This window comes from Rhinatrema bivittatum, chromosome 5 (genome assembly GCF_901001135.1).
Source record: "Rhinatrema bivittatum chromosome 5, aRhiBiv1.1, whole genome shotgun sequence".
Taxonomy (NCBI): domain Eukaryota; kingdom Metazoa; phylum Chordata; class Amphibia; order Gymnophiona; family Rhinatrematidae; genus Rhinatrema; species Rhinatrema bivittatum.
Window position 1 is genome coordinate 310,415,422 of NC_042619.1, and position 15,478 is coordinate 310,430,899.

Below are 15,478 nucleotides of genomic sequence, written 5' to 3' on the forward strand. Positions count from 1 at the left end.
GGTTTCAGGACACTGAAAATGATTATATGTACTATAAAAACATGATAAGCAAAACCATACGAGAATACTATAGCAAAAAAATTCAAAACTTCTCGAACAATCCAAGAACGCTATTCAACATAGTGTATAAACTGCAGATAATAACCCAGTGACCACCAAGAACTGGCGAATTTCTTCAAAAACAAAACCAATAAAATAACCGAAAACTTAAACAAAATCCCTCTCCAAAACGTAAAATTAATTAGTTATGACGTAACTCCATGGACCACCTTTGAACATGTCTTGACCATTGAAACTGAAAGCTTAACTAAGTCCTTAAACCCTGCTAACCATGAACTCGATAAAATCCCAGTACGCACCTTAAAAGAAATATCACAAACCATTACCCCAGTTATCACATTGATGATAAATAAATCAGTGGATGAAGGAGCAATACCAGACAGTTTAAAAATTGCCATAATAAAACCCATCCTGAAAAAAAAAAAAAGATCCTAGATCCCACAGAACTTAATAACTACCAGCCCATCTCAAATCTATCCCGTCTCGCTAAATTAATCGAAAAATAAGTCCTTAAGCAACTGAATGACCATTTAGAACAGAACAACATACTATACCCAACACAACACGGGTTCCAGAAACACTTCAGCGTGGAAACCTTGCTGCTCGCACTGACACAATCATGAGAGGTTTCGATAAAGGCCAACATTACCTTTCATTTTGCTGGATCTATCCGTGGCCTTTGACACGGTCAACCATAAAAGTCTAATATGCAGGCTATCAGATATAGGTCTAGCCGGTACAACATTAAATTGGTTCACCTCATTTCTCCTCAATAGATCATTTCAGGTAAACATTAATAATTCCAAATCAGAGTCAATATCACTAGAAACTGGAGTCCCACAAGGCTTGGCCTTATCTGCCACACTGTTTAATATATATCTCCTCCCATTATGTCAACTACTCTCTAGTCTCTGCATTACCTACTTTTATGTATGCCGATGACATCCAACTAATCATACCAGTGACAGACACAGTAGAAAAAGCTCTTAAAATCTCAGCCACATATCTCAATGACATAAAAAAACCTCCCAAATCAAATGACACTCTGCCTTAACATGGATAAGACTGAATGCATACTGCTGGAAAGAAACATCTCTAAAGACAATCCTAATAACACCATGCAAATGGACAACACTATTATTAAACTGGGTGATAAAGTGAAAGATCTTGGTATATGGATTGATCCAGAATTAAACCTCAAAAAAACACATATCCATGAAAATCAAAGAAGGTTTCAAAAAACTATTAATGCTCAAACACTTAAAACCTCTCCTAAACCAACCTGACTTTAGAACTGCACTTCAATCCCTGATCTTTACGAGCCTTGATTACTGCAATTCACTGCTGTTAGGCCTACCCAAAACAACAACACGACCGCTCCAAATATTACAGAACGTGGCAGCTAGAATTCTAACCGGTCATAATAAAAGGGATTCACATCACCCCCGCCCGAAAATCACTTCACTGGTTACCCATTGACAAACGGATAGAGTTCAAAGTACTATCCATCCTTCACAAAACAATATATGGTAATGAAGTCGAATGGCTTAATGCTGTAATCCGAAGACATAATCCACAGCGCAACATGAGATCAGCAAACAAGGCCTTGTTAGCAACCCCTTCAGTCACATCTGCCAAACTCACTACAGTACGGGAGAGAACGATTTCACTGGCATGACAGAGCCTGTAGAATACGTTATCAGAAAATCTAAGGTTGCAGAACAATGTAAAGCTTTTTAGAAAACTCCTCAAAACATGGCTATTCCAACAAGCATATAAAGATGGCATAGGATAAATCAAACAAACACACTCTCCACCTCAGTATTCCTAATTATCCAGGTCCATCTTTTATATAGCAGTTAATATTAAGGCTCTTAGTGCCCCTATCGACTTATGATGCTTGGACCCCTGTATTCATAATTTCCTATGAGAGCAGAGTATTTAGTTCTACCCTACTTTCCGTTATATACTCACACCTAACCTATTCATTTATTTTTAACCTGATATGTTAATATTATTAGAACACTGACATCGTTTATTGTTTGCTATAGCCTGTAACTTTCCTATATCATGTTGTACTGTTAACCCTGTAAACAGTTATGTAGCTTGTTAAAAATTGTAAACCTCGATGGTTATTGTTATACCTGTAAACCGTTGTGAAGGCCAGTACCAAACAATGGTATATAAAAGCCTACAAATAAATAAAATAAATAGATTTACATACAATGGAGGCAGTGCTCTCTCATACATATTCATTTTGAACAGCTTAAAAACCTGACTGGCTGGGTGTGTTCCAAGGACTGGGTTGAGGCCTTGTCCAGATTGAAATGGATTCTGTTGGCTGTGATACCTTTTATTGGACCAGTGCACAAAGTATCAAAGATGATGCAACTGAGCATGAGAGACTACACACATTCCTTTTTCTGTTGCTACAAGCATGTTAAGGTACGAGACTCTCTTTTCTTTCCTGATGCATACCAGATCATTATTTTATTTCAAAAATGTTATAGCCCACCTATAAAGAACCTGCCGAGCAAACACTGAAAGATTCAGCCCTTACACATCACTTACGGGCCGATACAGTAAAAACGCGGGAGAGCGGGCGAGTGCCCGCTCTCCCGGCACGCTCACAGGACACTCTCCTGCACGTGCGATACAGTAAGTTAATTTATTTAAATTAGGCCCGGCGGTAAAAAGAGGCGCTAGGGACACTAGCGCGTCCCTAGCGCCTCTTTTTGGACAGGAGCGGCGGCTGTCAGCGGGTTTGACAGCCGACGCTCAATTTTGCCGGCGTCGGTTCTCAAGCCCACTGACAGCCACGGGCTCAGAAACCGCACGCCAGCAAAATTGAGCGTCCGGTTTTCGGCCCAACAGCTGCGGGCCAAATTCAAATTTTTTTTTTTTACTCTTCAGGACCTCCGACTTAATATCACTATGATATTAAGTCGGAGGGGTGCACAGAAAAGCAGTTTTTACTGCTTTTCTGTACACTTTCCCGGTGCCAGAAGAAATTAGCACCGAACTTTGGGTCGGCGCTAATTTCTGAAAGTAAAATGTGCGGCTTGGCAGCACATTTTTCTTTCTGAATCGCGCGCACATACCTTGCGCATGTTGAGGGCGCTATTAGGTGCCGTGGGTTGGACGCGCGTTTTCCTCCCCTTACTGTATATGGGGTAAGGGAAAACGCGCGTCCAATAGCAGGCTAACAGTGCGCTCCATCGGAGCGCACTGTACTGTATCGGCCTGTGAGTCAGTTGCTTTTTCCGCCCAAGGGTGCAGCATTAGAGACTGGATTTTGACATGTGCACTTCGACCCATACGTTATATGCCAAGAAACTGGCCAGAAACATGGCAAGGCCACTACAAATGTGGCTCCTCTTCAGTATGTGTACTGAGTTTAAATATTAAAAGCCATCCAACACCTTATCTCTGGCTATTTTTTTCACTTACATCATCCAAATGAAAGATAACTTTTGCTGTATTTGCAATCTATTGCTCTAGTAATTTGAATTATGCTGGAGTGGGTCCAACAGGATTGGCGGCATGGACATATAGAACAATGTGTTCTGCAACTTGAACACCACTGGATTTATAAACCCACTTTATCTTTTCTCTCGGGTATGAACTCTGAAGTCCAGTGTAATTATTTTTAAAGTGGCTTGCTTTTTAATATAATTTTCCTTTTCTGGGGTCTACATGGGACTTTTAACACTCCTAGTGAGGTTATAGTTTTTCCTTCTTACTGGTTGATGATTTGTCTCACCACTTCCACTTGACAGGCATCATTTGGACTCTCAACCAAAAATGAAGGATTTGCTTGGTTGTAGCCTTCTGGTCACACCCTTTTAACAGGTGGAGAAACCATGCCTTTGGGATGGTACCTTCCATTGATTGGCTGGGTAATATTCCCAGAATGAGCTAGCTTGCTTCCAGTGTTTATAGATCTTTAGTCACTTCAACTATATATGGGATTATATGGACTCAGTTACAATACTCCTATGATGCAGATTTAACAAAACATGTCTGGCCTGTGATTTTGAACTATATGAGCTATCTACCAAAGTTTAGCTGTGAGACATGAAATATTCTGTAGGAGAAAGACCAATTTCTGTACGACCCTTAATTGTAAAATTCGTGATTCAGAAGTGGGATTTGGCTCAGGAAAATATTTACTCTCTTATGATTTGTTGGGAAGTCTGGTTTTGACCTTTGTAAGTAAATTTATTTTTACAGGAGATCTATTTAGAGCCTGTTCTAACCTTTTTAATGCTTTTCTTACAGCATATTAAAAAACAACACCTACTACCTGGTTTTTATTTACGTTATAGTATATTATTGTATGTTTTTTATGAATGTATGTTATCCACTGTAATCTACTTTGAGCTTTACTGAATGAGCATCGCATTTAAACAAATAAATATAGTTTAATGGGATCAATGATTAAGCTCTACTGAATGGTAACAGGTTTCACTGTCTCCCAGAACTTTTACAAGCAGAGCATCTCTATCAATTTAATCATATCACCACTGACTGACATCAGTTTATTGAACCAAAGATGAGGATGTATATCAGCTTGAGACTATGCAAGTCCCTTCTTTAGATATTATAGGCACAGAGATAGAAAAATTATTTGGGATTAAAATGGTATTAAAAAACAAAAGAGCAGGCATGTGCCATTGACTATGTATGTACAAATCACTCCACATCTGTAGAATGGCCTGTCTTGCCGTGCCATCACACTGGCGACCACAGGATGTGCTTTTAGTGAAGGAAAGGGCTCCATGGGTAGGCAAAGCTTGTCCTTTACGTCCATTCTCCTCTTTTGTACATCAACTCTCTCCTCCCCAGGCAACCCAAATGTGCCTGTGGGCCCCCCCAAGGGCTGGCAGCACTGAGCTACAAGGGAAGACCAATGAAACACCTTTTTGCACTCGTAGTATTGAGTACAAATAACCAAGGCCCTTTAAACTGCCAAACCACAACAGCAGGACAGACGTCATTTGCCCACGCAGGTCTATAAAGTCTGAAACATTTCATCCAACTACAGCTGGAAAAATGCCCACCTCTGCCCCCTTTAATTTTCATTTCCCTCCCTGGTGCTACTTATTTTCATTTATTTTATCTAGTTTTGCCATGCCTTTTCAGCTTAGTTTTTTTCTCTGCCTTTATTTCACTTCTCTTCCATCCCGCCACTATCCTGCAGCTCCGATTCCTCTGCCCAGCCCATTGCTAGTGATCTGCCGTGGCTCCTCTGTGTAGCCTGGTAGTTGCCTCACTAAGGACGTAGCCTGAGCTGCCAGCGGAAGCTCCGCTTGAACCGAGGGCAGCACCCGGCTCCATGCATCAAATTTTAGTCCCTGGGGTATCGAGATGGCCGGTATTCTGCCAGCTCTGCACCAGACTGTTTCAAACCTATGATCAAAAAGAACAGGCTGTTCAGCAACATCCATGCATATCGTCTTATTGTTGGTCCAATAAAAGAAACCACGATCTACGGTGCAACAAGAAACATTTAAATCTGGAGGACGGGGTCACCACACAACTCTGAGAATAAGTAAAACAGCAAGACCGGTATCTGCCTTTTGCCTTGACCAGATGAAGAGAGTAATTCCCAAAAGCTAATCAAGAAATGTATTGTTAGTCTAATAAAAGAAGGTACCCCCCCCCCCCACTATAATTATTTTGCTTTTTAGCCTTTACTTTTGCCCAGTGCATGATAAAACTAGGGTCAAAGGGGGGCTTCAATATTTAAGTGATGATCTGACTGGGCCAGCCCAGTGGCAGCGCTGCACTGTCATGGAGAGAAGCCCCTGGCTTGATTCCCAGCTCAAGCCTTTTGCTGGGGATAGGGATGCTGTGGATACTGCAATTGAGCCCGCTGGAAGGGAAGAGAATCAAGGCCATCATCAACCATTTATTGCATTTTATTTTACGTTTTTATAGAGTTAGTTTATTGACCTGTAATTCACCAGCAGTAAAAGGTCGATTGGGTGAAAAATTTAACTAAAATAAAGGCAAGGATTGGTGGTCGGAGTTAGAAACCTTGATACAGGGCTCCTGCAAAGCCCAGATTAGATTCAGTGGGAGAGAAAATAAAATTGCTGGGTAGTTGTGAATGAAGGCTTTTGGTGCTAGAATCCCAGCCCTAGTTTGGGCTGAGTGGAAGACAAAAGAGAAAAAGGAAGAACTACTGTGCAAATAAAACAAACAAAAAAAAAATTGTGATCCAATTGGCTGGAATTGGGGCTAACGTCATGGTTCCTGACCGGCTGCAGAATGCTCCCGCTGTCAGTTTCCCACTGTTATTGAAAACCTCTCTGGTGTGGCTTTTAAACTACAGTCTAGAACATTAAATTGCCTATGACAGGCTTTTCTTCTGTTAGAATAGCAGCAACCCCGTGAACCTGGGAATAATCACCCACACCCCGGCGCTTCAGTACCAGGGCTTCGTCACATGAGAAGTGCCAGTCAGGATGCCAGGCTCCCTACAGCTCAGGTCTGAACTTTTAGTTCCTGCGGGTTTTGGAATGTGGGGATTAGAAACCACATGACAATCCAACCAACCACAGTGAGGATTTTGCTAACATTTCAACCTCTTTACCTTGTGACAAAAGACTGTGCATTCCTTAGGCACAAATCTCACCGCACAAGAATAAGAGGGAACCTGCTGTGGTCTTTTCAAGATCATACAGTACAAATACAGTGGGTAAGAAGGCAGGGACGAGAAAGATTTCATGTCTCCAGGTTACGGATTTTGCACTGCTGGTATCAAAACGGTTGTAGATTATGTTCTCCAATGAGCTCAATTCAGCCACTTTGTACAGATGCAGTTATAGTGGCTGTTCATGAGGGGGAGTGATACAGGGACCAGGCATGGCCCCACTGCACCCTGGAAGAAATTTGCCCCCTCCCCAATAGAAGCTATAAAGGAGTAGCTGAAGCCTGTGTCAGGGTGACAGACAGGGTACCCTCCGTTGCCTCAGGTACAAAATTAAACTGTAAGCCCTGGGGGGATAAGGAAATACCTATCGTACCTGAATGTAATCCGTTTTGATGTACACTTTGAAGTGCCAAAAAGCAAAATATTAATTAAAAAATACATGCTGACTGCAGATTGGAGAAAGATCCGACCCCAGATTCTCCTGATAGTTCAGTCTGTCTTTTTCTAATTAGAGAATGTTACCTGTGGGTTAGACTAACCACCTTTTTAAACTCACTGCAGGTGAGAGAGAAAACCCCGAGACACCTGCAAGTTTGTGATTGTATCACTGCCAAAGGACAATGTGACTGACTGGGGCAGGAACCAGTTTAGCTGAGCTCTGGGTATGTGCTGGCAGGTAAACCCAGCAGAATTTAGCTAAAACACTGCCTGCAGTCAAGTTTTTGTTTTGCATGCTTCTGCTCTTGATTTTAAAAGGCCTGCTGCATATTGTGTGGCTTTACTAAACTGTGTAAATCAATCACCTAGTTTATGCCGTACAGTGAACGCCAGTTGTTGGCGACATCTACTGTGTCTTACAACCAGGGAAAAAGAATTCAGCCTCAAACACCAATGGAGCCAACTCTGTCACCATCTAAGGCTCTGTGGCTGTCCCCTGAGACATGGTTTACTGGTTAAAAGTTACTTTTTAATCAAGCAGACTACAAAGAGAAAACAGAATACAGCAACCCCGGACTATCCCATTCTTGATTTCTACCATCGCTAAAAGAGATCATCACATTCAGTGACAATTACATTAGGTAGCAGTATGCCACTGGCCAGTCCAGTCTGCTGAACAGATTATGGCATGTATTACCCCCCTGGACACTGCTCCAATCAGGCCAAGATAGTGCCAAGGAACTCTCTTATGTTTCAAAGGGGGAGAGAAGTCAGTCCCTTCTGCAACCTCCTTCTACATGATGAAATCATTGGGGCATCATGTAGTGCTCACAGCCTGCCATCTTTGTTTGCCCCATGACAGAGCCCGGCCTAAACTCACAAATCCATTCCAAAACCATAAAAAGGTGTCCCCAGAAGGAAGCACGGAAAGTTTTCTAGTCTGGAAGTTTTCTCCAGAAGAGAGGCTCTCTCCAGCACAGCAACTACATTCCTTCATAACTCCATGAAAGAGCCCGGGCTGATTCAGGCTCATCCCCACAGGCAACTCCTATTTTAACTGAGCTAGTGAAAAAACACAAAACTTGATAAAAGGTGGTGCTCTCTGGCATACTTGGAGATTATATCTGTCATGAAAACCGACTCTCCAGAAGGGCAGAGACTTCCTAGGAGCAGATAATATAACCTATGAGTAAAGGATGAGTTTATTTATCCTAGGAAAGAGAAAACTGAGAATGGGTGACAGCAATAATCAATACATGAAAGGGGTTTGATAAACAGAAGCATGATTAGCTGTTCATCTCCACCGAGAAACAGATTACCAAAAAAAAAAAAAGAAGCACCAGAGAAAGTCAGCTCAACGGTGGTGAAAACTGTTAAAACACCTACTAAGACTGTTTAGGTACAACAGGTCCAGGAAGGAATCCATTGAGAAGTGTCCCATGTGCTCTTAGGAGCAACCAAAACATAAACAGGTGAGCCCGCCCTGCTTTTTCAGGACTGGTTTCAAATCTTTTCCAGAATGCATCGAAAAGCCCGTACTGCTGTTCCTTAAGACCGGGGGGCAAGGATCACTTTACCCAAGGTAGAAATGCATGGTCACCGGAAATCCAAAGAGTTGGACCAATGCTTGCATTCAAAGTGCAAGAATAAACATCTCAAACATTGTAACACAGTAAATGACAGCAGATAAATACCAACTGGCCTATCAGTCTGCTCAGATATTTGAAACTCTCTTTTTCGTTATTTACCATCTTGGGTAGACAAGCAAATTCCATTGCCCAAACCAACACCAGCCCCCCTTCATGTTCCCCACTCTACCTCTGAACCCTTGCTCCAGCACAACTGTCCAAACATATCCCTTTGTCATTTTTTTCGGTTCTCCCCCCTTCCACTTCATCTGCCCTAACCACCATGTTTCTAAGTGATTCCAAGCATTTCCAAATTCTGTCATGGCTTTGGTACCACTTTCTCTACTGGTAGGGCTACTCCAGGTAGGCATCAGCCATAATCCCAGCGAAGTAGTAACTTTGCAGGGTTCCTCTACACTCCTCTCCCTGCAACTTCACATGATGTCGTTCCCGCCATGGAAGACTTCCTACACCCCAAAAATGCCCGTCAAGCATGTTCTTCAAATCGCTTTCCTCCTCCAGAAGAGTATCTTAAGCCTTTCTTTTGGAGTGTTTTTTTCCTGTGTGGAGTCATTTACTAAAAATGGTGGTTTCCTGTACCAATAAGGGTCTGTAAAATGGAATTAATGGACTTTAGTGAGAATAAGTCAACACAAGTAGCAGGAAATAGGGATGAAGTCTCTTAGCACACAAGTGGAGATTTTATCCTATTTCCTTGCTACAGATTACAGGAAGAGAGGACAGAGGTGCTGCTCCGCTGCCAGCACTTGTATTCGTGACTGGATACGGCCTTCCTGTCTTTCCCATCATGAGCGACTCTCGTCCCTCCTGCTTTCACTACCTGCTCGTGAGATGCCAAACAAATCCAAGCAAGACAGAGGGATAACAGTACTGAGACCACATGTCAAACTCTCTGCCATAGGGCACGGGGGAGTAAAGAAGATAAAACCGTAATTTCAGTATTCAGCAGCGACGCCGTCTCTTAACACACAAATAATCTGTGAGAAACTCTCTCAGGATAAGTATTGATCTTGTAGCCTCAACAGCCCTACAAAAGGCTGGAGCCTTTGTAAGTGTTGATCCCGCTAACTGGCCTAGAAACCAAGGCAGTACAGGTTCCCTTCTTCAGATGGACCACTTTAGAAGGGAGCTGCAAGGACGACATCAGCCCTTCCTGTTGACTCATTAAAAAAGTAAAACCACTGGAGCAATGCGCTCCATAACTTGGTTAAAATGGAGAAGCTTAGAGGCAAGCTGGGATTTCTTTGGGATGCAATTTTTGCCACAGAAAAGTGGGAAGTATGTTTTTGAATTATTTTAGTTAATCTGATGCTCCTGGAGCTGACAATGGGCGAATTAGGACAAGTGTCATTCGTTTACAGTTTTAACTAGGAGAGCACGGGCTCAACTGCATGGTGGGTTGGAAGAAGCAGGGGTGTTATAATTTGTCATCTCTTCGTATTGAGCATGGTATGTAAAAGGAACATTATGTACTATGCTGTTTTGTTGTTATAAAAACCAATAAAATTAATAAAGAAATTTGAACTAAAAGACAAAACTATTCGGCTTTAGGGATAACAAAATCAGTTATGTGCTGACCCAGCAAATATTCCCATTCTAAACAATACGAGAGAGAAAACAACATTCATCTTTTACGTTATCATGAGAATGAAGTCCTAGAAAGTCATCACCCCCTTCACACCTGCCCTACAGTGTCAATACTGGAGGGACAGCACTACCCGCAGATCAGCATCTCCCCCACTATTGTCCTGCAGCACCACAGGAAGGACAGCCCTGCCAGCAATACAGCACCTCTCCTAGTACTGCCCCACATTGCCAGCAGCTCTGGCACCACAGCACCTCCTCTAACACTGCCCTGTAGTGTCAGTACTGAAAGAACAGCACTATCAGCAATGCAGCACCTCCCCCAATACTGTCCTGCAATATTAGCAAGGGAAGACTGATACTCGCTTGAGAACTAAGCTCCAAGTCATGAAACAGGCGAGTTGGTCCTGGTATTTCCAGCTTTTTTTTTTTTTTTAAGTACGCTGTGATTTTCAAAATGTAAAAAAATTGGATAATAGGAGCTAAAAAATCAGTACCAATTCAGCTGTACTTTATGACATGAAACCAGGTGGCCATGCTAGACATCACCTCCAATGATGTAGCATATCTCCTAATACTGTCTCCAAGCACAAGCACCAGAAAAGAGGCCATGCTGGTACCGCAATTAGCACTTCAAGTAAGCAATACTGCCCTGCCAAGTGAGTGCTAGAGGCAAGGCATTTGCTCCATGATGCCACCCTGAAACATAAGCAAGCAAAACACTTTGGCAAAAGTGTACAGGTCTATAGCAGGAAGAGCAGCTTGCAGCCCTCTCCTTATGAGGAAGCAGAGTTACCTCGCTTGAACTCCTCCAGCACCGCATCCAGCTTGGTGTCATTGAAGACAAAGTGAAGTGGGTGGTTGTAGAACTTGGTAATGGTGCTCAGTGGGGTGCAGTCATCCGGGTCCACCATTGCCAAGTCCTTCACGTAAACGATGTCCACGATGTTGGAGCGGTCCTCCTCGTAGACGGGGATACGGGTGTAGCCACTCTGCATGATCTCTGACATCCTACTAAAGTCCAGCATGGCGTTGGAGCTCAGCATGAAGCAGTCCTTGACAGGGGTCAGGATATCCTCCACCGTTTTGGTCCGGAGGGCCCCTTTGCTGAACTCCTCCTTCACAAACTCGTTGTAAGGATCGCTGCAGCGTACCATGTCTACCACCTTCTCCCGGATGTAGCAGGTGCTGATGTCGTGGCCGAAGACCAGGGTCAGCAGCTTGCTGAGCGGGAAGGAGAGCAGGAACGTGAGGACCATGAAGAACTGAGTGGCCCACACCGTGCGGGGTGCCAAGACGAAACCCCAACGGGAGCTCAGGGCATAGGGCAGCACCTCGGCCACCAGGAACACCAGGCCAGCGCTGGCAAAGATGGCAGGGGCCGCCCCCTCTAGCACGAGGTAGAGGAGCACTGCCACCGCCGCATTGGCCAGGGCGGCCAGCAGGAGCAGGGCGCAGAGGGCAAAGCTCCCACATCGCCGGATGAGTGCCAGCTGCTTGGCGGCAGCGCGCTCCGCCTGGGTGCCACAGTCCTGCAGAACGCAGAGCTCCAGGGGGTCGAGCCAGAGGGCGGCGAGCTGCAGCCCCCGCAGCGCGGCCGAGAGGGCTACCAGCAGGGCGATGAGCAGCGCCAGCAGCCAGGGGGCCAGCGGCGCCCGCCCGCCCTCTCCCAGCACCCGCAGCACGGTGTCATCGCCGGCGTACGGCTCCCAGTGCTCGCCGGGGCCCACCCGGCTGCAGAGCCGGTAGAGACGGTCCCTGCCGTCGCTACCGCCGCCTTCCCGTACCCGCACAGTCACCAGCGCCGAGTGCGGCCCGGCCGGCGCTACCTCGTCTTGCAGCCAGAGGGGGGCGCCCGAGCGCGGCGGAGGGGAGCAGGAAGCCCCCACCAGCGCGAAGCCCAGCCAGGGCCCCGAAGCGTTGCGCAGGCCATCGCCGTACAGCCGCAGGCGGAAGGCAGCGCCGGGCAGCGCATGGATCTCGCTGCCGCTCATGGAGGCGCCCGGCCCGCCGGGCTCCTCCAGGCGCAGGCCCAGCAGGCGAAGAGGAGGTGGAGGAGGCGGCGGCTTCTCCTCGGGCGGGGCCTTGGTGCCGGTAACGGTGCCGGCGCAGTCTCGGCTCAGCAGCAGGAGGAGGAGAAGGGAGCCCCGGACCAGCGGCAGCAGTCCCGTCCCCTGCCCCAGCGTCGCCATATTACAACGGGGCTGTCCCCCGCAGCAGCAGCGTCCCGCCCCGCCCCTGAAGGGCCGCGCTCCCAGCCAATAGTTAGCCCGAGGCACACAACTCTGGCCAATCGGGATGTGGGGAGGGCGGGGCTAGAGTTTAAAGGTAAGGGGGTAGGATGCGCCCTGATGTAAACAAGGCGAGGGGAGGGGTTGGACGGAAATGTGGATTTAAAGACACAGTGAGCCCTGGAACTCGCATAGCGGAGGGCAGAGCTGACAGCAGGTTCCACTTCTTTCATTCTGATATTCCGTTTTTTTTAAACCTTTTAAGACCATCACAGCTTTCTCCAGATGTGCTAGAATGGATGGAATGCGGCATCGTCTGGAGAGGGGAACTGTGAAGGCTCAGATGCAGCATCCTATTTGGATAATGCTTTAGGTTCGTTAGATAAAACGGTGCTGAAACCTGCAAAAAAACGGAGAGAGACCACATTCCTTACCATGACCTGCTCATTGGGGTCTGGCCTGATGAAAGGAGTGCAACTCCAAAAAAGCTAATCTAGAAATGATAGTCTGATAAAAAAAAATGTATATTACCTTTAATTCTGCACATTCAACATGGCAACCAAACTACTTTAGCCAAAGCCTTTGACACTGCAACTTGCATTGAAGTCATTTCCCAACTTACGACTTGATTTACTAAGGTTTTTTCCCTATTGTCTGTCTATGGGAAAAAGCATAGTAAATCAGGCCCTTAGTGCAGCCTTGCATGTGACCACAAATGATCTATTGGAGCATCTACTGTATGAAAGGAGAGTAAAATATCTAGAATCCAGCAAGTTGCAGGATCGGAACAAGCATGATTTTACCACTGGGAGCTCATATCAAATAAATCTGATCCATTTCTTTGATTGGGAGACTAACAAAATTGATCAAAGGCATGTGATGGATAATGGTATATACTATTCCTTCATAGAAGGTTCATTAATAAGATGAGCAACCGAGGGGTGAGCGCCAAGGTGCTGTACTGGATTAGAAACTGGTTGCATGCTAGACAACAGAGAGTAATGTAGTGTCTCTGGGCACAGTCCTGTATCTTTGTGCACAATATTGTGCATAGGTTGTAAGGAAAAATTTGCCTTTGGGTAGCTGACACTAAGATTTACAATAGTGGATAACCTCTGAGGGAGTAGACAGAATGAGGAGCTTGGAGAGCGGTCAAGTGATTTAGCAGTTAAGATTCCATGCAAAAAATAAAAAGAGCAAAATCATGCATTTGAGGTGCAAGAATCCAAAGGATGTGGGGTGACATACCTGATGTGATCTGATCACACACTGTAGCTTCCTATCTGTTCCCCGCACCATAAATTTTCACATAATGGTTTTTTAATCTAGTTAACTACACTATCATCTATTTTGAAGTGGTTGCTCAGCTACAAAGGTGGAATAGAGACTTTGGGGTGATGGTGTCTGATCTGAAAATAGCAAAACTATATGATAATGTAGTGTACAGAGCCAAAGGGATGCTGTGGTACATAGGGAGAGGCATAATCGGCAGAAAAAAAAGAACTGATTTGCTACTGTTATCACTATTTTTGTAAATATGGTCTCTTTTAACCACTTTTTGTATTACTTAAAATTGTCATGGCAATACATTTATCTTAAAATTAATCTGATAATGGTGAGACCTCACCTAGGATACTGTGTCCAGTTCTGGAGGCTGTATCTCTGAAAGGATATAGATAGGCAAGGAGTGGTTCAGGAAAAGGCTTACCAAAATGGTGCAGGGGTCTGCACCAAAAGCTGTATGAGACTTAAGGACATAAACAAGAGGTCACAGTTTGATGCTCCAAGGAGCAGCATCAGAAAATGTTTCTTCATGGGAAGGGTAGTGAATTTATGGCCTGGCATCCCAGTGGAGGCAGTGGAATTCCAGAAAATATAGGATATGCAAAGAAATGAGGTGAAAGCCAGAGAACATCTGGGGTCTATGGCAACACAGCAGGGATGAAACTGGACAGACTAGATGGGCCTTATGGCCTTTATCTGTCATTGTATGTTTCACACACAAAACTATATGAAGACATGCTGGATGGTTAGGGTTAACAGCTGGATCTATTCTGGGAGGACAAGCAAATCTGGTCCTGATTTTATTTCACTGCATGTATAGACTTGTAATTACTGTTTGTTTGTTTGTGGTTTCTTTTGGGGGGGGGGGGGGCATAGGGAATCAGAACTACAAATCCATGAATGCAAAGGGGTAAGACCAGGACTGCAACAGCCAGAAACTACACAGGACTGACTTAGTTTTTGTTATGATTTGGAGTTAGTCAGCTGCTGTGCAAAATTCTATAAAATTTCCCCCTCCCACCCCACACACACTCACCCCAGAAGTGGCTGCAGGTATGTTTTCTCCATACTAGGATCCTGTTAGGATGCAGCTTATTGCTACTCCTTCTCTGTCAATGTGTGAGCCCTTTAAAAGCACAGCCTCAGCTGTGGCCTCTTCTGCCATCTACATTTGCTAAGGCCCCAGCTACTATGCTGTAAAGGCGTATGCTATTATGTGTACAGACACCCCAGGGCCATTCCCCAGCTACCCCTGAAACCCTCCAATCCATTGCATATTCATTCCCTTCTTTATTTCAAAACAGGCTGTCTGCCTACAAGAGACATATTATTAAAATGATTTATTTATTCAAGGTAACATCCAAATCATAAAATAAAACATAAAAAGAAGAAAACTAACAAACTTAAAAAAATATAACAAGCATGAAATCTTTTTTGGTACTGATTCATACAGAAACAAAACTAACAGCTGAGAAAGGAGCAGGACAATGATAGAAGAAAGAAGGAATGAGCCTATGGCTGTCAGAGGCATAGGAGCTCTGGTATGTCAGATAGGGGCTGAGATATATCAG

General features: G+C 44.7%; 1 protein-coding gene across 5 annotated transcripts in view; it reads right to left on the bottom strand.

Annotated features, from left to right (window-relative positions):
- CNNM3 (cyclin and CBS domain divalent metal cation transport mediator 3) overlaps nt 1-12,616 on the bottom strand; it is a 79,519-nt gene extending 66,903 nt beyond the window's left edge. For all 5 annotated transcript variants that reach the window (XR_003857104.1, XR_003857105.1, XM_029604306.1 and 2 more), the window contains exon 1: nt 11,189-12,616. Coding sequence is in view for 3 of the 5 variants with exons in the window: in XM_029604306.1 (XP_029460166.1) it covers nt 11,189-12,584 (1,396 nt within the window). In the remaining 2 variants the exon portion in view is untranslated. The remainder of the gene's footprint in view (nt 1-11,188) is intronic.
- Nucleotides 12,617-15,478: the final 2,862 nt, after the last annotated feature.